The sequence below is a fragment of the Pristis pectinata genome, chromosome 2 (assembly GCF_009764475.1).
Source record: "Pristis pectinata isolate sPriPec2 chromosome 2, sPriPec2.1.pri, whole genome shotgun sequence".
Taxonomy (NCBI): domain Eukaryota; kingdom Metazoa; phylum Chordata; class Chondrichthyes; order Rhinopristiformes; family Pristidae; genus Pristis; species Pristis pectinata.
Window position 1 is genome coordinate 65,951,538 of NC_067406.1, and position 27,416 is coordinate 65,978,953.

Below are 27,416 nucleotides of genomic sequence, written 5' to 3' on the forward strand. Positions count from 1 at the left end.
TGGTAAGTCCCTTGCGACTGCCCATACCAGGCCCCTAGGATAAAATTTGCAACCCCACTCAGAAAAATATGCTCTTCTATTTAAGATTCCCTTAGCCACTGACTATACAACTAGGATAAAGGGTCAATCGTTTAGTATCAAGCTTAGAATTTTTTTCATTCACAGGGTCAGTGATCACTGAAGAGAGCAGCAGCATAGTCGCTTGTTTGAGAGGAAGGTAGATTAAATTCTCAGACACCAAGGGAAGTAAGTCCAGTAAGTCAACACTCAGCCATGACCTTATTGAATGGTGGTCAGAACTCAGGGGGCCATTTAGAGTCATAGAGTAATACAGCATGAAAACAGGCCTTTTGGCCCAACTTGTCCATACCAACCGAGGTGCTCACCAAGCTAGTCCCATATACCTGCATTTGGCCCATATCTGTACTTATCCAAATGTCTTTTGAAAGATGTTATTGAACCTGCCTCAACCACTTTCTCTGGCAGCTTATTCCATATAAGGAGCACCTACTGGGTGATGAAGTTGCCCCCTCCGATCCCTGTTAAACCTTTCACCCCTCCCCTGAAACCTATGTCCTCTAGTTTTTAGTTCCAATTCCCTGGGAAAAAGACTGTGTGCATTCACGCCATATCCCTTGTAGCAAATATGCTACTTGGGCCATCTCTAATCTTGCTTCTCATGACGTAATAAAGACAGGGAGGAAAATCAAAGTTTTGTTCAAAGTGGAAAAAAATGTATGTATTTACTTTCCCTTTTGCAAAAACCACGCACACTTAAACCCCATTCTATGATGTTACCGTCTTCATCCCAGCTCCAGCAAGGGACTGCGCATGCGCACACTGTTCCTGTCAGGGACCGGGGAAGCCCCGCCCCTTCCACGCCGCCATGTTGAGTCCCTTCAGCCGGCTGCCGGTTCCAGCCGCCGCTCGCCGCGTTCTAAACACCAGCTGGAGGCGGCGGCGGGGCGGGCTGAGGGCGGCCTCACAGGGCAGCGGAGGTGGCGGAGAGCAAGGTCCGGAAAGAAATAGACCACAGCGGGAAAAGGTGACGTTAGGGTGGCCTGCAGTTTAGGATCAGCCCGGGACGACGACCAGTGCCGTCGTCACCGCCCCGCCGCCGAGGCAGCGGCGCGAGTTTCAACGTCCCTCCACCGTCACCACGACGTGAACCCTGATTGTGACGTCGGCGGCGCGTTCACGCCGGCACCTGCTTCGGTGCCTCTGCGGGTTCGCGCGCCCCGCTGCAGCTTTGATCAGTAAAATGTTGATCGTGAACATGCATCCCTCTGTATGTTAAAATCCACATGGCCTGGGGTTTGTCACGCAACTTGTGGGTCGCGTTGACAGTTCACCTCGATTACAGTTCTGTTTACTCAGGAGCCTTTTGCAGCTTCATGCATTTTGTGTGAAAGTGAGCCGGTTTTGCTTTGCACCCAGTCCCATAAAGCTGCAGCTTTAAGATCTGGTGCAAAATGTTGCGTTTAACTGAATATCCATACTTGTTTATATAAGGTATAGAATAGCCAAAGTTGTTAGTTATAAAAAGTCGAATGATTTTTTTTAAATCAATCAATATACGGCAGTTATCGAGGTGCAATGTAATTCCATGTCTGCTTAAATTTAGACAGTTTGCATTTACTTTTGTTGTAATATTTTTTATTTGTAATATTGTAATAGTATTGTAATATTTCTCCGTTGGTTCAGCAAGATAAATAAAGTTGGGCTGTGGTGTACCTGCCGACCAACAGAATGTTTGCATTCCGGTATTATTTTAGTTGAACTTAAATAATCTGAACCCAATGCAAATAAACATGTTCACTTTATTAACAATGGAAAACTAGATTGCTAATTTTGTCTTTTTGGAAGAATTGTTCCCCCTCCCTCTCGTACACATAATCATAATTGCCGTAATCTTTTCCAGGAAGACTATGATCTGTCTAAATTTCCAGTAGAAAATATTAGAAATTTCAGCATCATTGCACATGTAGACCATGGAAAAAGTACGCTCGCAGATAGACTCCTGGAAATAACAGGTACTTTATTTGATTAATATATGTAGCAGTGATTTATTTTGAAATCCACTTCATAACCTTTTTTTGAAAGTATAGTGGAATCATGGTATGCATTAGAGTTGTGGTGGTCTGTGTCAATTGCTGGTCTTTCGCCTTTTATAATTTTACATTTATTTTAAGCAATTGTTCCCTGTTGTATTGACAATAGATTACAATTGCACCTTGTACTTATTCAAAAGCGGCCCTTATTGTCTGAATGATCCCTAATGATTTCATGGTGGAAGGATATTCTGTATAGCCAAAGTCAGAGATGCTATGTAAAGGAGCCAACTATCCCTGTAAGTGATCAAAAATAATATAAGTGAGTAGGTTTAATATTGGAAGAAATATACAGGAAGCAAACATCTTTAAAAGTAAAATTGACAGAAATGGACCTCAATATGAGCACTGGTCTCTTAGTTGAAGTGTTTGAGATTTTAACCTTCAGTGATAAGTACATTTTGGTTGATTCTTACATTTTGACTCATTAGAGGTATGTTAGCAAAGTTACCTATTGACTTGGGTTTACTATATCTAGACATGTATTTTATGCTGCTGTTTGTCCATGAAGAATTCTTTTTCTTCTCTAAAATACACCTACTTAAAAAGAACAATTTCATCTCTCCATTTTCCATAGTGTAATATTTGAAATATGCCTGACTGGGGAAAAATACATGTCTTAATATTTTAAATGATGCATTTTCAGGGGCAATTATCAAAACTAAACACAACAAACAAGTACTAGATAAACTGCAAGTGGAGCGTGAACGAGGTATTACAGTGAAAGCACAGACAGCAACTCTCTTTTACAGTCATGCAGGAAGGACCTACCTATTAAACCTGATCGACACACCAGTAAGTTCAGAACTGCCTTCTTTGTTATCAGCTGTTCTTCTTGAGGCCAAGAAAATAAGTATCTGATCTGAAGCTGGTCATACATGATCAGTTTTGTGACTAGAACTGTCCTGTGGTTTACAAGTGTCCAGAAATTTGCCCATAATCCCTATTTTTTTGTTCCCCATTGCTCTATTATACCAGATGGACTTGGGATCTCAGATAATGGATTGTTTCTAATCAATTGAAGTCTTTTACCATATTCCCAGTTCAGGGAAACATACTCTGAGCCTTGGTGGATTCTTATTTTTAATATGAGGCATATTGGCAAAGTTGTACATTGGCTTGGGTTTATTGTATCAAGAAACGTGCTTTATGCTACTTTGTTTATAAAGAACTATATATTTTCACTCTAAAACGAATTGGTATTGGTTTATTATTGTCACTTGTACTGAGGTACAGTGAAAAACTTGTCTTGCATACTGATCGTACAGGTCAATTCATTACACAGTGCAGTTACATTGAGTTGGTACAGAGTGCATTGATGTAGTACAGGTAAAAACAGTAACAGTATAAAGTGTCACAGCTACATAGAAAGTGCAGTGCAATAAGGTGCAAGGTCACAACAAGGTAGATCATGAGGTCATAGTCCATCTCATTGTATAAGGGAACCGTTCAATAGTCTTATCACAGTGGGGTAGAAGCGGATCTTTTATTCAAGAAGATTTTCATCTCTGCATTTTTCGCAGGGTCATGTGGATTTCAGCTATGAAGTTTCTCGATCGTTGTCTGCTTGTCAGGGTGTACTGTTGATTGTGGATGCCAATGAGGTAAATTGATCTGGTTGAGCTTGAATATTTATTACCCTCTCATTGGTGCAGTACAAAAAACATCTAGTATACCAATATTATGCCAAGGGAATTTTAGTTTAACGAACGTTACGTGATCTAGCCTCCATAACCCTCCAGGATAGAAAATTCCAGAAATTCACCACCCTGTGTGAGAACAAGTTCCTGTGCACCTCAGTTCAATGACCGAATCAGAAGCAGGCTTATTATCACTGACATATGTCGTGAAATTTGTTGTTTTGCGGCAGCAGTTCGGTCCAAGACACAAAAATGACTATAAGTTACCGAAAAAAAATAAACGAATAAAAAGTGCAAAGGAGGAATAGCGAGGTAGTGTTCATGGACCGTTTAGAAATCTGATGGCAGAGGGGAGGAAGCTGTTCCTAAAACGTTGAGTGTGGGTCTTCAGGCTCTGTACCTCCTTCCCAATGGTTGTAATGAGAAGAGGGCATGTCCTGGATGATCAGGGTCTTTAGTGATGGATGCCACCTTCTTGAGGAACTACCTCTTGAAGATGCCCTCGATGGTGGGGAGGGTTGTGACCGTGATGGAGCTGGCTGAGTCTACAACCCTCTGCAGCCTCTTTCAATCCTGCACATTGGAGCCTCCATACCAGGCTGTGATGCAACCAGTCAGAATGCTCTCCACCGTACATCTGTAGAAATTTGCAAGCATCTTTGGTGACATACCAAATCTCCTCAAACTCCTAATGAAGTAGAGCCGCTGGAGTGCCACCTTCTCGATTGCATCAACGTGTTGGGACCAGGATAGATCCTCTGAGATGCTGACGCCCAGGAACTTGAAGCTGTTCACCCTTTCCACTGCTGACCCCGCAATGAGGACTGATGTGTGTTCTCCCAACTTCCCCTTCCTGAACTCCACAATTAATTCCTTGGTCTTGCTGATGTTGAGTGCGAGGTTGTTGTTACGACACCACTCAACCAGCTGATCTATCTCACTCCTGTACGCCTCCTCATCGCCATCTGAGATTCTGCCAATGACAGTGGTGTCATTGGCGAATTTATAGATGGTGTTTCAGCTGTGCCTAGCCACACAATCTTGAGTGTAGAGAGAGTAGAGCAGTGGGCTAAGCACACATCCTTGAGGACCACCCCCTAATCTTATAACCATTGACCCTTGTTCGAGATTCTCTCACTAGTGGAAATATCTCAGTACCTACTCTGTCATCCTCCTCGATATTTGTTTCAATTTTAATTGTATTTTTACCCCCTCAGGGTATTCAAGCACAGACTGTGGCGAACTTCTTCCTTGCTTTTGAAGCCCAGCTCATGATAATTCCAGTGATAAACAAGGAAAGTTTATATTTTTCTCTTTGTGTTTGTTTTGTTTTAAATTGCTGTGTCATATTTTCCCATAATAGTTTCAAATGTAATAAACTCTTGGCCTCTTGCTTTTGTTCTCAACACAATGCCAATTAAACACAAGGCAAAATATTTGTGTAATTATCTCTGTAGATTGATCTCAAGCATGCAGAACCTGACAGGGTTGAAAAACAGATTGAAAAGGTCTTTGACATTCCTAAAGAAGAATGTATCAGGGTACGAATCTTACTTTTTTTCTAGTTGTTCAGTGATGCTACAGGGTGAGAAACTTCAAAGCTTACCCACAGCAATTTCATCGCATGATGATTATTTATATTATCCTCAAGGTGCCTTAGCAGGGATGAGCGCAATGAGTGCAGAAACCTCCCATTGATCAGTAGTTCTCATTTTATTTAGACCAAGGATATTTTCTTTATATAAAAAAAAGTTCAAAATTTATGGTACTGTAACATTTATTTATTCCTCATGTTACCAAAGTAAACTTCTAATGTATGGTGGTGTCAGTCATAATAGACATTTTCACATATAAGATGTTATTTTGCTTAAGTGCTCCAAAATAGATTTCATTTTATGCTACCAACCCTGCAATTTAATGTAGCAGTGAAAATATATAATTATTGATACTGAAAGGCAACACCATTGCCCATATTATAGAGCCTAAGCTAAAACAGAGGTCAGGATTTGTTTTGCTCTATGAACTGTACCTTAATCAAAGTTGCAAAAAAAATAGTTGCAGACTCCAGTTGACTCCATTAAAAACAAAGGGTTTGATATGACTGTGAGAAGCACAGAGGTCAGGAATTCTGAAAGTGGTTTGTAATATCTTTACTAAACATTGTAATTCTTACAGATTTCAGCCAAACTAGGAACAAATGTAGATCAAGTTTTGGAAGCAGTTGTTGAAAAGATTCCTCCGTAAGTATGGCTTAAATTGGTGCATTTCAATAGTTTACTTCCCTTGTCCTTGTTGCTCAAGTGAAAGTGGGACTCCTGTCATCAGCAACAGGATTGCTTTCAGAATGTTTACATTCAAATCTTGAATCTGAATCTGTCCTTACTATGAGTGGGGGGATTGATTTTAATGCCATAGTGGTTCCTAAATCTTCAACAAAGAAGTTATAGTTATGCCTTGTGCCAAATTACATTTCTTGAACTAAAACTTGGTTTGTTTGAAGGCTGTTGTATTGTTAATTTATACAGAGCATTTATTATAAAACACTTAACACACATAAGAGTGTATTGTCCTTAATTACTCAACGCAATTGTAGAAGATTCATTACAGCTATTAATTGACATTGCAAAGACAGAGACACAAGAGATTCTGCAGATGCTGGAGTCTGGAGCAACACCTACAAAATGCTGGAGGAACTCAGCAGGTCAGGCAGCGTCCATGGAGTGAAATAAACAGTCAACATTTTGGGTTGAGACCCTTCATCAGGACCGTGCTGAGTTCCTCCAGCATTTTGTGTGTGTTGTAATTGACACTGCAAACTTATTTTCAATTTCAGTTCAAGAAGGATTACAGGGATGGTCAATAACTGCAACTCTTGTGGCCTCATACCCTGAGTACAGAATTTAATTTGGAAGATAATTTCAAGTGTATTATTTCACAGCCATTAAATTGTGTATTTTTTTGAGTAAATGTGCCATAATTTTGAAACAGAAAAGGAACATTTTAAAAGCACTGTAAGTTTGATCAGATATTTCAGTAGATTGTGTACCTTATTGATCAATATGACTATACTAATTTTCAGTCATAATTATACCAAAACCATCAGTGACAGTAGCATTCTGCTCCTCCAGAAATTGCACTGATGTAATTACATACAGTATATTGTGAACTTCATCTGTTTGTACACTATTCTTACATGGAGCAGCTTAGTTAAATAAAGAATAGGTTGAGTTATTATTGTCATAATTATCATTGGACAATCTCTTTGACCTGAAAACTACTTGGAGTCTCATACCCACAAAAGAAAAATTTTAAATAGCAGATTTTTAATAAGAAACGGATTCTTATTCTGATATTATTGCTTTTCTATTAACTTCAGGGTTTAAGAGATACGTATTCCCTGCTCTTCGTGCTTGGCTCTCAGTGAGAATTCTTTAATTTGATTGGCTGATTAGCATATCTCTCCCGTTGCTGAATACCACAGGCTCTTTGTAGAAAGCTATAAATTGAAACTGATATTGGAAAAGATTATGCACCCAGAGCCCAACAAATTTTTTGTGGGTATCTTTGCGCAAGGTCAGTGTCAAGAACCGTTCCTTTGCTGCTGATTGCAAAATCTACATCATTATTTATCAGGTGATCTGGTGTGTGGTACGGTTTAACCCCAAGAAAACCTTGTTCAATGGCTCTGAGTCTGTGGTTATGCTATTTTTTGTGTCTCTGTGATTGTTATATTTTTGTTTAAATATGTTTTATATTTTGGTATTTGAATCAAAAGTGACTGAATAAAATAATTATGAAGTATTTTTTCATTTCAGGCCACGTGCAAATCTTTCAGATCCATTGAGAGCTTTGGTATTCGACTCTACCTATGACCATTACAGAGGAGTCATAGCCAACATTGCACTCTTTGATGGATGGGTGCAAAAGGGGGACAAAATAATGTCATCTTACACCAAGAAAGTGTATGAAGTGAATGAAGTCGGAATTCTAAGGCCTGATCAGTACCCGGTAGAAAGGCTGTAAGGAATTTACTGTATCAATTTCATGATCATAAATATTATATTGGTAATTTTCTAAAAAGACTTGCTTTATGTAGTGCCTTTTACAACCTTGAGATGTCGTAATTAACATTATATCTGATGAAATACTTGTGCAGTGCTGTCACTGTTGTAATGTAGGAATTGCAGTGCTACCAAAGATATTAATATAATAATTACCATATGATCACTTCTAATGAAGTTAACAGCAGTATTAATATTGGTTAGGGCATGGAGGGTAAGTACCTTGATCTTTTTTGTAATGCTGCCATTGGATTGGATTTACCTGAAAGAGTAGTAGGACCCTCAGTTTAAAGTCCCATCTGAAAGACTTTCTACAATAGAGGCTCACCTGAGTAACTACTGGAATGTCATTTTCGATAAACCTTGCAATTCAGTTACCAGAAGGCTACCGACAGATCCACAGCTCTTTAATCATGCTTTGTTGTAACTTAAAGGTGTGCTGGACAAGTGGGCTATATGGTAGCTGGAATGAAGGAGGTGAAGGAGGCACAGATTGGAGACACCCTTCATTTACAGAAACAACCTGTGGAGCCGCTCGCAGGGTTCAAACCTGCCAAACCAATGGTCTTTGCAGGTGAGGAAAGTGATATTTCTGCATCACGGCCAAGGAAGTTTAAATGCAACAAATGCACAAACTTGCATCATAGAATAATGTTTCTTCTTAGAATCAATAGCTTTTCTCGCTCTTTAAAGAGTCAGTTGGTGACCTACGTATTTGATTATATTTTTCAAAATTAAATTTATCTTTTCGAACTTTTTTTTAAACTAGTCTGCTGTTTTACTGAGTGTTTGTGAATGCTAAGTCACAATAACTGATACCTTGGAAAGCCAGTGAACCCAGGGGGCAGGGCCTCACCAGCACTCGAGCAATTCTGAGAATGCATCAGACTCCCTATGTAGGGACAGTCTGTTGGTGTTCTGGGCCATTCCGAAGTACTGGAGCCATGCTGAAACAAACAGCACAGCACAGAGGCAACTGGCCAGCAATCGTAAGCCAATGGAAGTTCTACCACAATATATCATCCAGAATTTTACATTAATATTTGATGGTCAGAAATAATGTTTAGGTGGTACTTTTGGATGGATCTGCCCCAATTAACAGACACCAAAATAATGAAAAAACAGTAAATAGTACAGGATAGTTGTGTTTGGGTTTCTGAAAATATTAATTTTAAAATATATAATCAAATATATAGGTCATCAACTGGGGACAACAAAAGCTATTGATTCTATGATTTTGAACAAAACATTGGTTGGACTGCACTTAGAGTATTACATATAGTTCTGGTTGCCACACTATAGGAAGGATCTGGTAGCAATAGAGAGAGTGCATAGGAGGTTCACGAGAATGTTGCCTGGAATGGAAACCTGTTGTTATAAGGAAAGATTGGGTAGGCTGGGTTTATTCTCACTGGAATATAGGAGGTTGAAGGGGGAGCTTGTAGAGGTTTATAAAATTATGAGGTGCATAGATAGGATCAATAGAATCTTTTTCCCAGCGTAGGGTGATCCAGAACTGGAGTACGCAAGTTTAAAATGAGAGGGGAGAAACAAAGAAGATCTGAATAGTAAGTATTCACACAAAGGGTGGTGAATATCTGGAATGAGCTGCCAGCAGAGCTAGTGGAGACAGATAAAATTACAACATTTAAAAAGCATTTAGATAAGAAAAGCATAGAGGGGTATGGGCCTAATCTGGGCAAATGGGATTAGCGTAGATAGGCGTCATGGTCGGCAGGGTCAAGGTGGGCTGACAGGGCCTGTTTCTGTGCTGTATGTTTCAGAGATTCCAATGAGAACCATTAGTATGTGATGCAGCTTTATGCGTTTGTTGTTTTTATATTTCCTTGACTGTGGATGGATGGTGTATTCCATTACAAGAAAATAATGCAGATTTGTATCATTAAATGTCTATGCTTTGATGCTTGACTTTTTGCTGCTATGCAGACGAGTTATAGAATTTTACAGCACTGATATTTTTCAGGGATTCTGTGTTGACTGTTGAGGTGACATCACAAAAAAAAATGTGCATCTACCTCATTATTTTAAATAAATTCAAGCCATTTGAGTGCAGTATTGAGTTCAGTATTCTTACCCTTTTAATGGTTTAATTTCCAAGGAATGTACCCTACTGACCAATCTGAGTATACCAACTTGAGGAAAGCTGTGGAGAAATTGACACTGAATGATTCCAGTGTGACAGTTCACCGGGACAGCAGCCCAGCCCTGGGAGCTGGCTGGAGGTACGTGACAAGATTATTACGTCAACTGTTGGCTTTCATGATTTTTAATTCAATATCATTCTCTTCATTTCACCCCCATCTCAGCAAGGATTTATTTTTGGTGATGTCCAGCATTTATTTAGGCAGCAAGTGCTTAGTAATGGTAAGAAATGAAGAATTCATTTTGGATAAATTGAAATTGAGCAGAATTGTTGCTCTAATTGTTTTTAGATTTTTTAAAAAAATTATCCTCTTAATGTTCTGCTGATTGGACACCCCTTTTACTCTTCATTTAGAACAGTACTTATTACTTCTGAAGAGTAAATGACTGGGTTTGTATTATGGTTCTTTTTCATGTTTTATGGATTGAGTATTTCCTCCCAGTAACTTACTGAGAGAAACTGCTCAATCTCATTGGATGTAAATGGCCCAGGTCATAATTTTACTCAATGTCACCTTGTTTGATTAAAGTACTCAGATGGTGATGAATCCTTGGAGTTCTCTAGCCCCGAGAACCTCGGTGATTGTATTCATAATTGAGATTAATAGATTTTGAGATATTAGATGAATCATGGGATATGGAGCAAGAAAATGGCTTTTCCTTCATTATGAAGAAGGTGTGAGTTTTCTAGTCATTAAATGACACGGATTTTACTTGTCTCATTATGGCAAGTATAGAACAAAAGGATTACCTTTTGTCTAGTATCTTTGACTATTGAAGTAACTTGTTGATTCAGAACTATCATCCAACTTGTATTTCCACACAGCCCAAAAAATTCCTAATGAGTACAAGAATTATTATATATGTTTATGTATTTTGGATAAGCATTATGGTTTGTTTTTTGTTTTCCTTTGTAACTTAATCTAATTAAAGTATAAGACACTGATATGATCTTGTTACTTAAGTCAACATTAAATCAGTTGTAGCTATTGTAGGACTTTCTGTGGCATATATAGCACACCATGTATGAAATTGGATAGCCACATATTAGTAATTTGGTGTTTATCACCCTTAGTTTGCTTAAGTGTTCTTTCAGAGAAACAGTGTTAGAAAGAATCAAGGATAAAAGTACTTAGAATTCATATTCACAGAATCCTACCAGTTCAGTGTTATATTTAGCTAAAAGCTCACAATGTAAAGTGCCCTGATTCACGGGTATGTTTTTTGTAGTTATTTAAAGGTCATATAAACCTTAATGTAGATGTACTGTAAATATATTTATATCACTTCATATTGCATCACAATGCAGTATTTGTACAAATAAATAGATGTTACACTATAGTTGAAGATAAATTAATGGTTCTGATTGCCAGGTTAGGTTTTTTGGGACTTCTGCACATGGAGGTATTCAATCAACGATTGGAACAAGAGTATAATGCATCAGTCATTCTTACTGCCCCTACTGTTCCATATAAGGCAGTTCTGTTATCCAGCAAATTAATTAAGGTAGTGTATCTTTAAGTCACTTATCGCATCTAATACTATGAAGTTTGATTCCATTAAGAAATTATCTATGACTATCTTGTTATTATTAATAATGTACTTTCAAAAATTATAAACAAATTATACAATATATTATTTCTATTTTAGGAATATGGAGAAGAAGAAATTACAATCTTAAATCCGTGCCATTTTCCTGATAGGCATCAAGTTAAAGAATATTTGGAACCAGTAGTCATTGGCACTATCCTCAGTCCTGATGATTATGTTGGGAAAATAATATCTCTTTGTCAGGTACAATTAATCTTTGGGATAACAATCATTTTTTTAAATTTCATATAATGTAATACATTTATAAGCAACACATTGTTCAGAACTGTTAGCAGTTTATTGTGTCATCACAATCGTCCCAAAAAGTAAACACTGGCTTTGAGAAATACCAGAAGGTAGTAATGCTGAGATGTAGAATAAAGTTAAATTTGTATGATCATTGATGAGGTTCTGTCTGAGATCTAATTATTCTGGGGGGAGCTGGTGAATATCAGAAAGGTTGGTCCCTGCCAAAGGAACGCCTACTGGAATTTTTGTACTCTGATAATTGCAGCATGCTCACTCAGCTCTTGTCATTGTCCAGTCATGGTCACCTGTGCTCTGCAATCTTTCTCCACTTCTTCCATGCAAGTGCCCTGAGCACTGTTTCTGGGCACTCCTTTTGACTTATGCCTTCAGTTCTGCTCAGAGTTTATTGGTTTAAATGAAGTCTTAAAATGTCTGCAGAATTCACTGCAGGCATACGTAGAAAGGGACTAGAGAGGTTGAAATCGGTGGTTAAATGGCAGGCAATTACAAAAACAATCAATAGGAACCTGGTGAAATAGCAGCGATAGGCAAAGAAAGAAATTTGGAGTAGATAAATAAAAGACGGAATGGGGAAGAAATGAAGAATCCTAAGGGGGGAAGAAAGGTCAGTTTATTGTTGTAAAAAAGTTGGACAGGAAACTTATGAGACACAATAGCTGATATGTGAGTGATTCCCAGGAGAGGAATAGAAGGCTACTGTTTGCTACAAAAACGGAGTGTTGATTTCTCAAGTGGACCTGAGAACTTCCCATGGTGCTGGGTAAACAGGACCGAAAAACCATGCTTCATCTAGATGCATATTCATTTTCAATATTGGCAACTGGTTTCGCTACTCTTCATTAACAAGGGGCCGAGAGATTAGACTGTAATATCCCCCCCATAAAACCTGGAAGAACCACAATTGGTCCAATCTATCTACATGTGAGTATAATTAGAGATTGACTTTCATAGTTGAAGTATAATGTAATCCTAGGGAAAGAGGCTTACAAGAGAAACATGGGATAAATTCCTTTAACTGTTACTACTAAATTCTGTGGTAATGGCCCAAATATAATACCATAAAACCATTAAACATTTATTGGATTTTACATATGCATGGCAGAACTTGAATTATAAGACATACAAATTAAGTTTGTGATTTCCAAATAATAAGTGGTGACCCAGCATTCCACCACTAATGCACTTCTGTTCAAGTATCGCTTCTCACACGGGAAATGTTCCTCTAGAATTCATTGAGTGAAATTTGGTTTTACTGGCGCCTTTTGTATTTAGTACATCTGTACTTTAAAAGGCCAGTTGAAATGTATTGCAATATTATGGATGGTAACATAAAGCAGCCTTTTCTAGATTTTTTACTTTTATTGCACTGTAACATTTTTATCTTTTCTGTGTGATATTGTGGCTCAATAGTACAATTTAAAAAATGTGGATTTATCTTTATAATTAGTGAGCGAAAGCAAATGCTGATATTTTTAAATAAACTGGAAGTATTTCAGATCCAATTACTGAGCTTTGAAATTTAATGATTGCTTTCTGCACACTGGTTCGTTTTAGAGTCGAAGAGGAATTCAGAAGAATATGATTTACATTGACGATCAGAGAGTTATGATGCAATACCAGTTTCCCTTAAATGAAATTGTGGTGGACTTTTACGACAGTTTAAAATCTCTTTCTTCAGGATATGCCAGGTTGGAATGTGTAAAATTTACTTTGTCTCCATAAAGTAGAAACAAAAATCCAAGGAGGGTTTATTAGTTAAGTGGAAAGGAAATTATGTGCATGGCAATTGAAACCAATGCTGGGAGAATTGTGGGGGTGGGGTGTGGGGGAATGGAGGGGTGGAGTAGAATATGGTCATGACTGTCAACAAATTGAAGACATTGCAGCAATACTGAGCAATCATGAGCAAAACTGATCAGACTTTGAGATGTAGTAAAAGATTAAATTGAGGCAAAAAAAGAATTAATCCTGATATTCCATTAACCTCTTCATATACATGTCCATTAGATTTTAATAAATGTTGTACTTAAGTCTAAAATGGTTCTTTCATCCATATCTCATAACCTCTTAGGTTTAGAAAATATCCTCACGTTGTTATTAGTTCCAAAATGGATGGCCTCTCATTTTCCTGTACTAAACTCCAGTGCTGGTTTTTCCTATTCACTTAATTTTTGCTGCATTCTGTTCCCAGCTTCATTATTTACTGCAGCACCAAATTTGGTATCCAAATAACAGTGCATTATGTGGAACCTTGTTGAATGCCTTCTGGAAATAGATACAATATTCATTGACATTTGTTTATTTATCAAGTCTGTGAGCTCCTCAAATATCCTAACTACTTTTGTTCAACCTGCCCTTTAGAAATCCATGTTGGCTCTTTCTGATTGGATTGGATTGGATTATTTGGAGCGATATGTAAATTAAGCATGTTCACAGTGGAAAACAAGAATTCTGAGCGATCATATGATCAGAATCAGATTTATTATCACTGTCATGACATGAGATTTGTTGTTTTGCAGCAGCAGTACAGTGCAAAGACATAATCACTATAAATTACAAAAATAAATAGTGCAAAAAAAAGAATAATGAGGTAGTGTTTGTGGATTCATGGACCATTCAGAAGTCTGATGGCAGAGGGGAAGAAGCTGTTTCTAAAGCATCCAGTGAATGTAAACCATGGGAAACTATTTCACCTTTTTCAGAAGATGAGAACCAGAGTACACTGCCTGAAAGTAGCAAATTAAAAATGTATCGGTGGAAAAATATTTCACTGTGTGAAAGGGAACAGGTAGGGCTGCTCTGCTAGGAGCTGGCATGGACCCTATAGGCTGAATGGCCTGTTTTTGTGCTGTAATAAGTAAACAAATATATAACAGGAGACTTCTCAGGGAGACCGTGGAAGTAATTATGTTGGGTTATTTGAATGGAATTAGTTTTTTTTATATAAGTACATTGCATCTTGAGATAAAACATGTGTAATTGTGATAAGACACAGCATGTATGCGGGGGAGTGTAAATTCCCTGCATACGTGCTATGTCATATCATCATGTTTTCCCCAAAGTTCTTCACCTTTGGTGATTTCCCTTTCCTAGTATACAAGTCTGTTTTATGCTAATTGATAGGGATTGATTAGTGAATAGCTCTATTTTATTGCATCAGCCCGCTTGCATAAATGTAGGTGTTGTCTACATGGACTTAAGCAAGACTGTATTAGGAAAGTTAAAATCACTTACTATTACAACCCTGCTATTCTTACACCTATCTGTGACTTCCTCTCATTGCTGCTGACAATTGGGGAGTTTATAGTATAATCCCTTGATCCAGTCCCTTCCCACCTACATCCGTGACGCTTCTCATGCTCTCCATCACTTCAACAACTTTCCCTGGCCCTGACTGCCTCATTTTCACTAAGGATGTCAAGTCCTTGTACACCTCCTTCCCCCATCAGGAAAGCCTTAAGGCTCTCTGCTTCTTTATCGACACTGGACCCAACCAATTCCTCTCCACCGCCACTCTCCATCTGGCTGAACTGGTTGAGGTACTCGCCCTCAACAACTTCTCTTTCGGCTCCTTCCAGTTTCTCCAAAGGAAAGGTATAGCCATGGGCCCCAGCTAAGCCTGCCTTTTAGTCAGCTACTTGGAATAGTCCATGTTCCAAGCCTACACCGGTAATGCTCCCCAACTCTTCCTCTGTTACATTGACGACTGCATTGGGGCTGCTTCCTGCACCCGCGCTGAGCTCGTCAAACTCATAAACTTTGCATCCATTTTCCACCCTGCCCTTAAATTTACTTGGTCCATCTCTGACACCTCTCCCTCCCTTCTGGATCTCCCTGTCTCCATCTCCGGAGGCAGATTAACCACAGACATCTTTTACGAACTCACTGACTCCCACAGTTACCTTGACTACACATCTTCCCACCCAGTCACTTGCAAGGATGCTATCCCCATCTGCCTCTGCCATGTGATGAGGCTTTCCACTCTAGGACATCTGAGATAGTTGAAGGAGAAGTTAAAACATAGAACATAACTGCACAGTACAGGCCCTTCGGCCCACAATGTTGTGCCGACATTTTATCCTGCTCTAAGATCTATCTAACCCTTCCCTCCCACATAGCCCTCCATTTTTCTATCATACATGTGTCTATCTAAGAGTCTCTTAAATATCCCTGATGTATCTGCCCCCACAACCTCTGCCGGCAGTGCGTTCCACGCACCCACCACCCTCTGTGTAAAAAAAAATGTACCTCTGACATCCCCCCAATACCCCCCTCCAATCACCTTAAAATTATGTCCCTTGTGTTAGCCATTGTCACCCTGGGAAGAAGTCTCTGATTGTCCACTTGATCTATACCTCTTATCATCTTGTACACCTCTATCAAGTCACTGTGACCTTTTCTGGGTAAACTGGAATTTCTTTTTTTCCACTTGTTTGGAGACTGACAGACACCTTCCTATCGTTGCTCTCTCTAATCTAGGCTGGGCTGAAATAGATCCAATATGACAGCATTTGTAATGGCTGAGCTGATACTTACCGCATGTTTCAGATTTCTTATGAGTTCAAGTGGTTAAATGTGTCTCGAACTACGATATGAGAGGTCCCATTAATCATGCTCAAACCAACATGGGTGGCATGGCAGAAGCCCCCATAAACCACTTGCTGAGCATCTGCTGATGGCCGGTTAGACAACAGCAGACAGCAATGTCGCTGAGACAGGAAGATGGAACCCAAAGGAGCAGGAAGGAAATTCAGAGTTTGCTACAGTTTGCCCACGGTTCTCAAAGCTGAATCAGGAACCGCTCTTCTGTGGAAGGACTTTGCGCATTTGAGATGTATTGTGGTAATGGCATAACTTGCATTGTACATTTTCAATATTTGATTTAATTTCAACTGTTTGACCTATCCATTACCCACTGACCTGCAGTTAAATATTACAGAGTTAAGGTTGTTAATCTTGTCCTGTGGCATGTCAAATCCCCCCTCACCTGAAAAGCAGAAATGTCTGTATTATGTCCTCCTTTTACAGTAAACGGGAGTTTCTCTTCCATCATCATCACTGCTGCCCTCACCCGCATACCCTCCATTTCCCGCACGTCTGCTCTCACCCCATTTCCCGACATAACAGGGACAGGGTTCCCCTTGTCCTCACCTACCACCCTACAAGCCTCCACATCCAACATATCATTCTCGGCAACTTCCGCCACCTCCAATGGGATCCCACCACCAGCCCCATCTTCCCCTCATCCCACTCCCATACTGACATGTCCATCCACGGTCTCCTCTACTGCCACTTTGAGACCAAGCGCAGGTTGGAGGAACAACACCTCATATTCCACCTTGGTAGTCTCCAACCTGACAGCCTTGACACCCATTTCTCTAATTTCCGGTAACCCCTCCCCTCTTCTTCATCCTTTTTTCTTCCTCCTTCCCCGTCCCCCCTTTTGTCTTCCCTCATTCCTGTGGCCCCCTCCCCCCTTCTCTTTCCTCTTCCGCCACCATCATGACCTGCCCATCTATTCCCCACCTCCTTTATTCCAAGGTCCACTGCCCTCTTCTACCAGATTCCTCCTTCTTCAGCCCTTTGCTTCTTCTATCACCTCTCAGCTTCTTGAATCTCCCCCCTCCCCCACCCACCTACCTTTCCCCCTCTCAGCTGGACTTACCTATCACTTGAACTCATCTATCACCTGCCTGTGTGTGCTCTTACCCCTCCTCCTTATTCTGGCTTCTGCCCTCTTCCTTTCCAGTCCTGATGAAGGGTCTTGACCTGAAACGTCAACTGTTTATTTCTCTCCTTAGATGCTGCCTGACCTGCTGAGTTCCTCCAGCACTTTTTGTGTGTTGCTCCAGATTCCAGCATCTGCAGTCTTCCCTTTTTGTTTCTAAGTTACACCCATATAGCCTGAGATTACAACCCCAGAGGTCCTGCTCTTTAGCCTTCTGCCTCACTCCCTATATTCACTTTGCAGAACCTCATCTCTCTCCTTGCTTATGCCATTGGCACCGTTATGGACCATGACCTCTGGCTGCTCACCCTCCTTTTTCAGAATGTCCTGTGACTGCTCAGAGGCATCCTTGACCCTGGCACTTGGGAGACAACACACCATCCTGGAGTCTCATTCGCATCCACAGAAATGCCTAACTGTGCCGGTGACTATGGAGTTCCATATCGCTAATGCTTGCCTGGACTTTTTCCTTCCCTGCTGTATAACAGAAACAGTCGTGGTGCCACTGATCTGGCTGCTGCTGTTGCTTTCCCCTTTGAGGTCATTGCCCACAACAATATCCAATAGCCACAGGGGACTCCTGTAGTACCTGCCTGCCCTCAGCCCTCCCCCCGCAGTCACCCATAATCTCGCTGAACTTGCGGTGTGACCACCCCCTGAAATTCCTACCTATAACACTGTCTGCCTCCTGTATGCTCCTCAGTGAATCCAGCTGCCACTCCAACGGATCTGTGTGGTCTGAGAGGTGCTGCAGCTGGACACAGTTCCTGCAAACATACTGCCAACTGACTTCTCCTTGATCTCCTACATTTCCTATTATGAGTAAAATATTTAGTTTTCAGCTATGAATAAAAATATTGTTTTGTAACATGAGTTTATTAAAACAATCTTTTTGAATTTCATTTTATGCTGTAGTTTTGACTATGAAGATGCAGGATACCAGGCTGCTGACCTAATTAAGATGGATATTTACCTAAATGGAAAATGTGTGGAGGAGCTCACAACAGTTGTGCACAGGTTTGTCACGTTTTGTAGATGTACAGATGCAGTAATGCATGTATTTTTCTCTGTAAAATGTGACTTCTGGATCTATAAATATATTGATCAGGAGTAATAGTAAAAAATGAATATCTTTTCGCTGATTCAGATGGTATGCCTGCAGTAAGATGGACTTTTTTTTAAGTTGCAAAGCATCAGGGTACAAAGTCAGCAGAAGATAAAAGAGAGTTCATACATATGGAAGTACCAATAAAGCATCACATTTTACAATGTGTGCATTGCAATATAGATCAAAGCAGCAATACAGTTAAGATTTCATAACATCTCTCAAGAGATACAAAATTATCCAGAATCACAGTTTAGTAAACTAATAAACTGCATTTCCTAAAGCTAAATGCAGGTTGATTTGTAATTTGCTAAACATTAGATAGCTTTCCTGTGTAAGGAAATGCATCTTTAATGGTTTAAACAAATTTTGATTTTGCAATAATTAAGCCAGCCCACAACAGAGTCGCTTGCATTGACAGCTTTTCTGGATATTTCAATAGAAGTCTCTCCCTGCAAATTTGTTTTGGCTAATGGCACACAGTGTGCTTGTCTTGTTTGGCTCATAGAACACATCCATTTAATGAATCAGCAGCTTTTAAATGCTGCAGAGCACTTTTATTGGATAAATTGTGCTGTTTCAGAAAAGTAGATCAAACATTCAGAGCTGCAAAGCTGACATATTTGCACAGCAATGCTCCCTTTAGTGCAGAAGTGTTGGAGGTAATGCTGCAACTAGTCTACAATAAAACATATCTTTCCTGTGTAAATGTTTGTACTATAGCTGAGGTAATGCTTTTCAGCATTTGCTTATTTGCTGATTTGTCACTGGACTGGATTCATCCATGCATCCCTGTTCATTCTTATTTCATATAACAGACAAAAGAAGCATAACCATGGACATTTCTGGAAACACTACAAAATCCTCCTTTCCAACCCCTCAAAAGTGATCAGCTGAACCCCAGGAGAAGTTTTGAAATCTCCAAAAAATATTGTCCAATGTTGGTCTCAATCTGGTACAATGAAAGAAAGTAACAGTAGGGAAGGTTTTTCCTTTAACTGAAATGGCCAAGTCCCTCTGTGAACATCCAGGAGAAGTTTTGAAATCTCCAAAAAATATTGTCCAATGTTGGTCTCAATCTGGTACAATGAAAGAAAATAACAGTAGGGAAGGTTTTTCCTTTAACTGTTATGGCCAAGTCCCTCTGTGAACTAGAGCAGTCCAGGATTTCCCCGGCTCCCATTTTATCTGAATGAATTGCACGAAAAAGCCTCATCCATATTCCTGAGGCTTTATTTTTAATGGTTAAACAACTTTGCTGACCAATCACAACATGTGAATGACACTTGCCATTATTATAGTACAAATCACTCAGCGGCATTCATTGAGGAAGTAACAGCCCTTTATATTGCAATTCACCACAGGTTGCTGGCTAAATTCCAGCACATCACTGTACAAAATCAGCACCTTGTGATGTTCACAAAGCTACTGCATTTACCAATTTATTGCCCTTCAAAATTATTTTAGCAAAGTAAGTCTAATCATTGTCAGCATAACTCTGCTTTACTGATGTAATATTTGTAAGGACTGCTGGTCAACTTCTCTTCAGAAGGATACAATATAGATATAGTGACACATACTTTCAAGTTGTGAATTGTTTTAGGATATTGTGTCAGCCAATGAGTTGGACCCAGGGTGGAAGTGACGATACACAACTGTAGAGTAACCATAGTCAATTTATTTGGAAAACAATGTCTTATGAGGATAGGTTGAGTGAGCTAGGGCTTTTCTCTTTAGAGAGAAGGAGGATGAGAGGTGATAGAGGTGTACAAGATGATAAGAGGCATAGATAGAGTGGACAGTCAGAGACTTTTTCCCAGTGCGACAATGGCTAATACAAGGGGACATAATTTTAAGGTGATTGGAGGAAGGTATAGGGGGGATGTCAGGGGTAGGTTTTTTTTACACAGAGAGTGGTGGGTGTGTGGAACGTACTGCCGGCAGAGGTTGTGGGGGCAGGTACATTAGGGACATTTAAGAGACTTAGATAGACTCATGAATGATAGAAAAATAGGGGGCTATGTGGGAGGGAAGGGTTAGATAGACCTTAGAGCAGGATGAAATGTCAGCACAATATTGTGGGCGGAAGGGTCTGTACTGTGCTGTGGTGTTCTATCTTTATTTAAAGAGCTTAGGAAATGGAATGTATGGTAGCAACTTCTATTGAAGGCAGAGAAATATCCCCAGTAAAAATGTAATGAGTGTGGTGTCTTTGTATATAGATTATGCATGTAAAATCATTTCCAGTCATCTAATGCCATCTGGGAAAAGTATTATCACTATGTACAGCCTTTTATAAATGCAAAATTATTAATATTTACACATATTCTTACTTTCCCTTTGTTTTATTTTCCTCATTGTTTTTGCACTTGACTTGACATTCAGTTCATCTACTTTAATCCATCCTCCTTCTCAGTCCTTTGTTTATTTCTCAGACCATTGGTTCAGATAATAGGCATTCCCATTGTTCACCAATATGTCAGATGCTTATCAGGTACTACTTCCAGCAAATTTTTGTGTGAAAATTTTATAGCATGAATGTACACAAAACAGCCAAACTAACTGGGCATTCCTTGGGATATACAAGTTCTTTAAAAAAAAGACCTGGCCAAGTTTTCTCATTCTTTCTTTTAATTATACATAGCAAAATGTTACACTGTGAATTAGATGCATGAGGTATGCTCCTGATTTAATGTCCCTTGCATACTAATTGCAAGACTGCTGGTGGTGCACCTAACAATATTAACCCTACAGATAAGACCAAAAAAATATGCAAAGGTTACTCTGAATCCAAATTTGACATTTTCTTGATAGTTGTTTGTTTTATAAAAGGACCCTTTCTCTTTGAAGAGTTTTGTCGAAAGGTCATTAATCTGACACATTACCTTTCTTTTTGCTCTCTGTTCAGATGCCTTCTGACCTGCTGGGTATTTTCTCTTTTTATTTCCAGTATTATTCAAATTCTGTTTTTTTTTTAATGAGTTCTTTGATTGTTTATTTCAGGGAGAAAGCTTATTCTTCTGGTAAAGCAATAGCAGAACGTTTAAAAGAAACAATACCGCAGCAGCTTTTTGAAATCGCCATTCAGGCAGCTATAGGCAGTAAAATCATAGCAAGAGAAACGTGAGTATTGGATTCATTTACTGCAGCTTGTTCTTTTTGTCAAATTATGATAAATTAGAGGATTATTCACCAGAATTAGGTTGATCCTTCAAGAAGTAAAGAATGAGAAATTTCACTCTTTTTAAAGAAAAAACATCCTTTAACCTTCAAAATGTCACACAGTGCTTTACAGTAATTTGGCAGCACTTTATATAGTTCACTACATTGATGCACCAACACGAAATGAAAGTAGCTATTTTGGAACTGGCTTTCCAAAGTAGATATCTGGTGAGATTAATTAGATTGCTTATCATTTTAAAGAACTGATATTTGTTTTAAATAGGCTTTTCTTGGAATCCCTCCAGCTGAAGCAAAATCAGAAATGAAAATATAAAATGATAGAAACACTCAGCAGGTCAGACAGCATGTATGAAAAGAGAAACACAGTTAACTCTTTTGGGTTAAAGACCCTTTGTCCGAACATTCAACTGAGAAAGTGTATTTGACCTGAAACATTATCTTTGTTTCCCTTTACTCAGACACTGCATAACCTGCTGAGGTCCTGTAGCATTTTCTGTTTTTGTTTCAGATTTCCAGCACCTGCAGTTTATTTTTGGTTTTCATTTACTGAAGTAAAAAGAGATCTTTTGTAAGCTGCATTAATATCTTTTTTTTTTGCTTTTGTGCAAAGTAAGTAAACTTTAATCATTAAGCAATCTAAACAGTAGATGATTTTCAGGAGTTAAAACTTCACATAATGAGTTCTAGATGGCAATAAACCAGCAAGCTGTTGTAAGTGAAACAATTTTAACGTTGTTCATAAAAAGCTCTATATTTCAGATTGAAATTCATAGTCAGTCTTACTACTTTCAGACACATCATTGGCTCAGATTCCCAACACATATTAAGGATACCTTTGCCAAACATTTGTTAATTGATGAAGTAACTACCTGGGGTTGATCTATAGTCTTCAATCCAATTTTAGGATTATGTTATCATTCACATGAAAATATTGTTGATTGAATTACTTAACACAGATTCTCAAGTATTTGCATTACTTTACATCAAATATTTATATAGAATATTTTTTCTCTTTCAGTATTAAAGCAGTGAGAAAAAATGTATTGGCAAAATGTGTAAGTAGTTACATTTTTCCTATGTAAGAAAATCAGTCTTTATACAATTGAACTCTTCCAGCCTACTCTATTTCTGTGGAATATTTCACAATACTTACATTTCAGAATTGTGTTATAATTCAATGTGGTGATGATGTGAGGAAAGTTGCATTCTTGGTGCATAATCAATACTTCAGCAAGTTTCTGCTCCACAGCTCTTCATTGCAATGCAAAACAAAGCTTAACATACATTACAAAGTAATATAGAGAGTTTGGATAACATGATAAAGTTTAGATGAAAGGTTACAAAAATATCATTGAACAATGGAATTAGAGCAGTAAAATTGAAAAATTATGCTTTAAAAAATACTATGTTTAATTTGTGTAAATATATGACTGCAATTCATTAAAAAATCCACAAGGTGACACCTGTGCTATTTAAATAATTCCTAATCTGGCTGGCTAGCTTCCACAGAGAGACAGGGAATAAGTACTGTTACAACACCTACCTCGGTTGCTGGTGTATGCATGCAGTTCTATATTGAAATGTAAGCATTTACCCTTGTAAGTTGCAGTTAGTGTGACATTCCCATGAGAATGCAGGAGTTTGGAATTTACTGGCCGATCTCCACCAGCAATTTCCTGGCTGTGCATTGCCAGTGAATTGTATAAAGAGTTCGGCTATGGAGAAGGAACTTGCTGGAAGACCTCAACATTTCCAATGGGAAACCTGTTCTCAGATCCTATACTGATTTAGAATAGGCAAGGGATCCATGAACTCATTCAGGTCATTGGAGATTTTATGGCTGCAAAGAAACAAGGTTACCTTTTTTCTTTTATTTATGTCTCAAGGTGATTATATTTGCATTTTCAAATTTTGACTTTTTATTTAAAGTTTGGATGGCATAATGATGCTATAGTAGAGCTATTGTGTCACCTGTAGTGCTGTGGAGTTTGCATGTTTTCTGTGTGACCACGTTTCACCCAGGTGCTCCAGTTTCCCTTCACGTTCCAAGGATATGCAGGTTGGTACATCAATTGGCCACTGTAAATTGCTCCAAGTATGTAGGTCAGTGGTAGGACCTGGGGGTGTTGATGGGAATGAGCAGAGAATATATTACATGGAAAGTTAGTGGGGGGAATGGGATTGCTCTAAGAGCCAGCAGAGAGCTGATGGGTCAAAATGACTTCTATGTCATAATGAAATATGAAAGTTTAATTGTTTTTAAATGTTTCTAAATGTCAGAGAATTTGGAAGAAATTGGAAGTTGTAAAGGAATTTCTGAAGGTTAACAAAGCTAGAAATTTTTTGATTTTTTTTCTAGATTTTCTCATTATTGTCATAAGTACTGAATAAATATTCATTCTGTCCAAAGTGTTGTGCTAAAATATTTTGGGGTTCATTATTTGCATTTAATATTCCTTATAAACTTTAAAAACAATAAAGTATGTTCTGCATATTATATGGTTTACTGAAAGGGACGGTATTGTGTTGAATTTGTGTATAATCCTAAATACCATAGATACATGTACAGATGCTGATGTTTCTCCACCTTCCCTTCTCACGTTATTGTTTGGAGACTCAAGTGGCATGCAAGCAATAAACAGGTTCCTTGGTTCATCTTTGCAAATATGAGTGGGAAGAATGCACTGTTCATTCCAGTACACTTAGGAAAAGACATTTTCTTAGTATGGAAAGTTTACAGCCTGGAGGAGGCCATTCAGCCCACCTTGACTGTGCCAAATCTCCCCCGTTTAATTCCACATTCCATCACTAAATCTGTAGCCCTACTAGTCATGGCTCTTCAAGAACACATCCAAGTGCTGTTTAGGTGTGATGAAGGTTTCTGCCTCCAACTCCCTTTTGAGTAGTCAGCGACACACTACCCTCTGGATGGGAAAAAACTTCCTCCTTTCCCTGCTAATTCTTCTACCAATTAATTTAAATCTGCTTTTTCCACCCCTCTTTTCAGGGAAAAACGTCCTTCCTATTTATTCCATCTAGATTCCTTATTTACTAGGTATTACTATTTTATGCATCAAAATTAAACCTCAGCTCAGACTGCTGTGTTCCAAGGGAAACAGTCCCAGCAAATATAATATCTCCTCTGCACCCTGTCAGTGCAGTCACAGGGTTGTTCTAAAGTGGTGGCCAGAATTGTATGCACTACTCGTGCTGCAGCCTAACTAGTGTTGTATACAGTTCCAGCATAACCTACCTGCACTTGTACTTTTGTCTCGGCCATTGAAGGAAAACATTCCACGTGTCCCACGATCACTTCATTGATCGGTCCTGCCTCCTTTTAAGGATCTGTGGGTTTGCATTCCAAAGTATCTCTGCTCTTTCGCACCTCTCAATGACCTCTCATATATTGTGTATTCCATTGTCCCTCCCCAAATGCATTACTGGTTTGGATTTCATTTGTCCCTGTCCAGTCCATTGGTATCCTGCAACCTAAAACTTGCCTCCTATTGTCAGCCATATTTCTTTATTGCTCAAAATCCTTACTGTTTTCAGTATGGCGGGGACATAACTCGTAAAATGAAGCTTCTGAAGAGACAAACTGAAGGGAAGAGGAGAATGAGGAAGATCGGCAATGTGGAAGTACCAAAGGATGCCTTCATAAATGTACTAAAGAGACAAAAGGACAAGTAGATGTTAAGATGTTAGCTTTTCTGCACATGCAGCAAAGCAATAAAAGGCCAAGCTTATCTAGTGGGATGGATTCTCTATTTACATATTTCATAACAGTCACTGTGCTTCAAAAGTAACATAATTTTGATGCATTGGTATGATAGGTGTATATGAATAAAAGTATTATATACTGTAGAATTTCTTAAACAGTTGCAGCCACTCTGCATAATTACTGTCATTTTGGAACATATTTAGTTAAAAGCAGTAAAAGCTTTATTTATTTGGAAATTTCCAATGTTAATATCTCCTGGACTCATTGAAGTATTTCAAATCATTGTCTAAAATTAAGACCATTCAGAGAAAATTGTTATGTTGTATAACTCTCAATGTGAATTATGTAATAAGGATGGGTTTTTCAAAAATATTTATTTTTATTGTAAATATATTTGTTAAATGGAATTAAATTTGCTTTTTAACATAAAACATATATTGAAACTATATTTGATTGGGGATGACTTGCTTCCACTCCAGTTCTGAAATGCCTGATGAAGCCAATGTGGGACCTACATATTTTGTCACAAGTAGGGTGGGAGGTGCTGGATGAGGTAGGCAGGTGAATAATTTGGTAGGTAGGCTGCTTCTTCCACTGTATAGACTGTTCTATGTGTGTTCCCAGTACATGGACGTGAAGTTCTCAATTCCATCCTGGAGCCCTTTTCTCCACATTGAATGGTTATGGGCCAGGGATTCTCAGGAGTCAGTGGGGATGTTGCATTTTTCATGGAAGCTTTGAGAACATCCTTGAAGCTTTTTCACTGTCCACCTGGTAACTTCTTGCCTTAAGAGGGCTCAGAATAGGAAAAAATGTCACAGTCTGGTGTTGCATTGTGGAGGGCCGTGGCTGTCATGTGACTGGTTGAAAGACACACCACTGTCAATCAAGGCCTGGCTCCACCCCACCCATCAGTGCACACCTAACCATTGGTCCCTTAAAACACCTTTGTACTTGGCCTCGGGCCATTGGCCTCCTGTGATTGATTAGTGCTTGCTGGCACTGGGCCATTGGCCTTTTTGAACTACCTGGGCTGGACCCCCCCAGCCCTCCAGCACTATAAAGAGTGCCACATGTGCCGGGTTCACTCTCTTTGCTCCAAGGAATCGTGAAATGATGCTGGAGAGACTGCTGGTAAGGTGTGCACTTCAACAGGGTTAGAAGCGTCCTAAGTTAGTATTCCCAGTAGCATGGAGCCGTGCCTGCACTGAGTCAAGGGGTGGCAGGTAGCGTATTGCTTTTTCTTGATTGTTTGTACCCAGTTCGTTGTGTATGTGTGTGTATTTTACCCTTGTTGTGATTTTCCCACGCTCGCTATCACCGGTGCGTGTGTGTCGCCCCGTTACTTTTTTCCCACGTTTGTCTTTGTAAATAAATCACTTAACTCTAAGACTGTGTTCAGAGTCCTTGTCTTTCGAGACCTCGAACCTGTTTCATAACAGGTGTCAAGCACATGATTGAAGTGGCCTGCCCAACAGAGCCTACTGAGTCCACTTAGGGCCTCAATCATGTGGATGTTGGCCCATTGTCCTGTCAATGGATTTGGAGGATATTCCAGGAGCTGCATTGGTGTTATCTCTCCAGTGCTTTGAGATGGCTCCTGTAGGTAGTCCAGGTCTCAGAAACAGGAGAGCAGGGCCCAGTAAACCATGGGTTCTGTGCTAGGTTTGAGGTTGATTTTCAAATACCCTTTTCCAAGGCTGCTTGTTCATGAAGGTGATGGTGAATTTCATCAGTGACATCTGCCTTCACTGAGCCATGGCTCCTGACATACAGGTAGTGGTCCACATTTTCCTGGGTCTGGTCATGGACCTTCATTCTTGGAGGGAAGTGCACAGTGGGGT

At 39.2% G+C, this 27,416-nt stretch overlaps 1 protein-coding gene across 2 annotated transcripts; it reads left to right on the forward strand.

The window, feature by feature from the left end:
* The first annotated feature begins 82 nt into the window (after positions 1 to 82).
* guf1 (GTP binding elongation factor GUF1) lies at positions 83 to 26,924 on the forward strand. Of its 2 annotated transcripts, XM_052039706.1 has the most exons (17): positions 83 to 1,045; positions 1,922 to 2,033; positions 2,758 to 2,906; positions 3,635 to 3,715; positions 4,969 to 5,044; positions 5,207 to 5,292; positions 5,927 to 5,991; positions 7,567 to 7,770; positions 8,247 to 8,386; positions 9,932 to 10,055; positions 11,349 to 11,481; positions 11,626 to 11,769; positions 13,390 to 13,523; positions 18,479 to 18,580; positions 21,672 to 21,791; positions 22,870 to 22,906; positions 25,404 to 26,924. In XM_052039706.1, exons 1-17 carry the CDS (start codon positions 887 to 889, stop codon positions 25,539 to 25,541), a joined length of 2,004 nt encoding a protein of 667 aa, XP_051895666.1. In that variant the 5' UTR covers positions 83 to 886; the 3' UTR covers positions 25,542 to 26,924. The 2 variants fall into 2 exon arrangements, with proteins under 2 accessions (XP_051895666.1, XP_051895673.1); XM_052039713.1 differs by lacking the exon at positions 3,635 to 3,715 and having other exon boundaries at positions 85 to 1,045.
* The last annotated feature ends 492 nt before the right edge of the window (positions 26,925 to 27,416 follow it).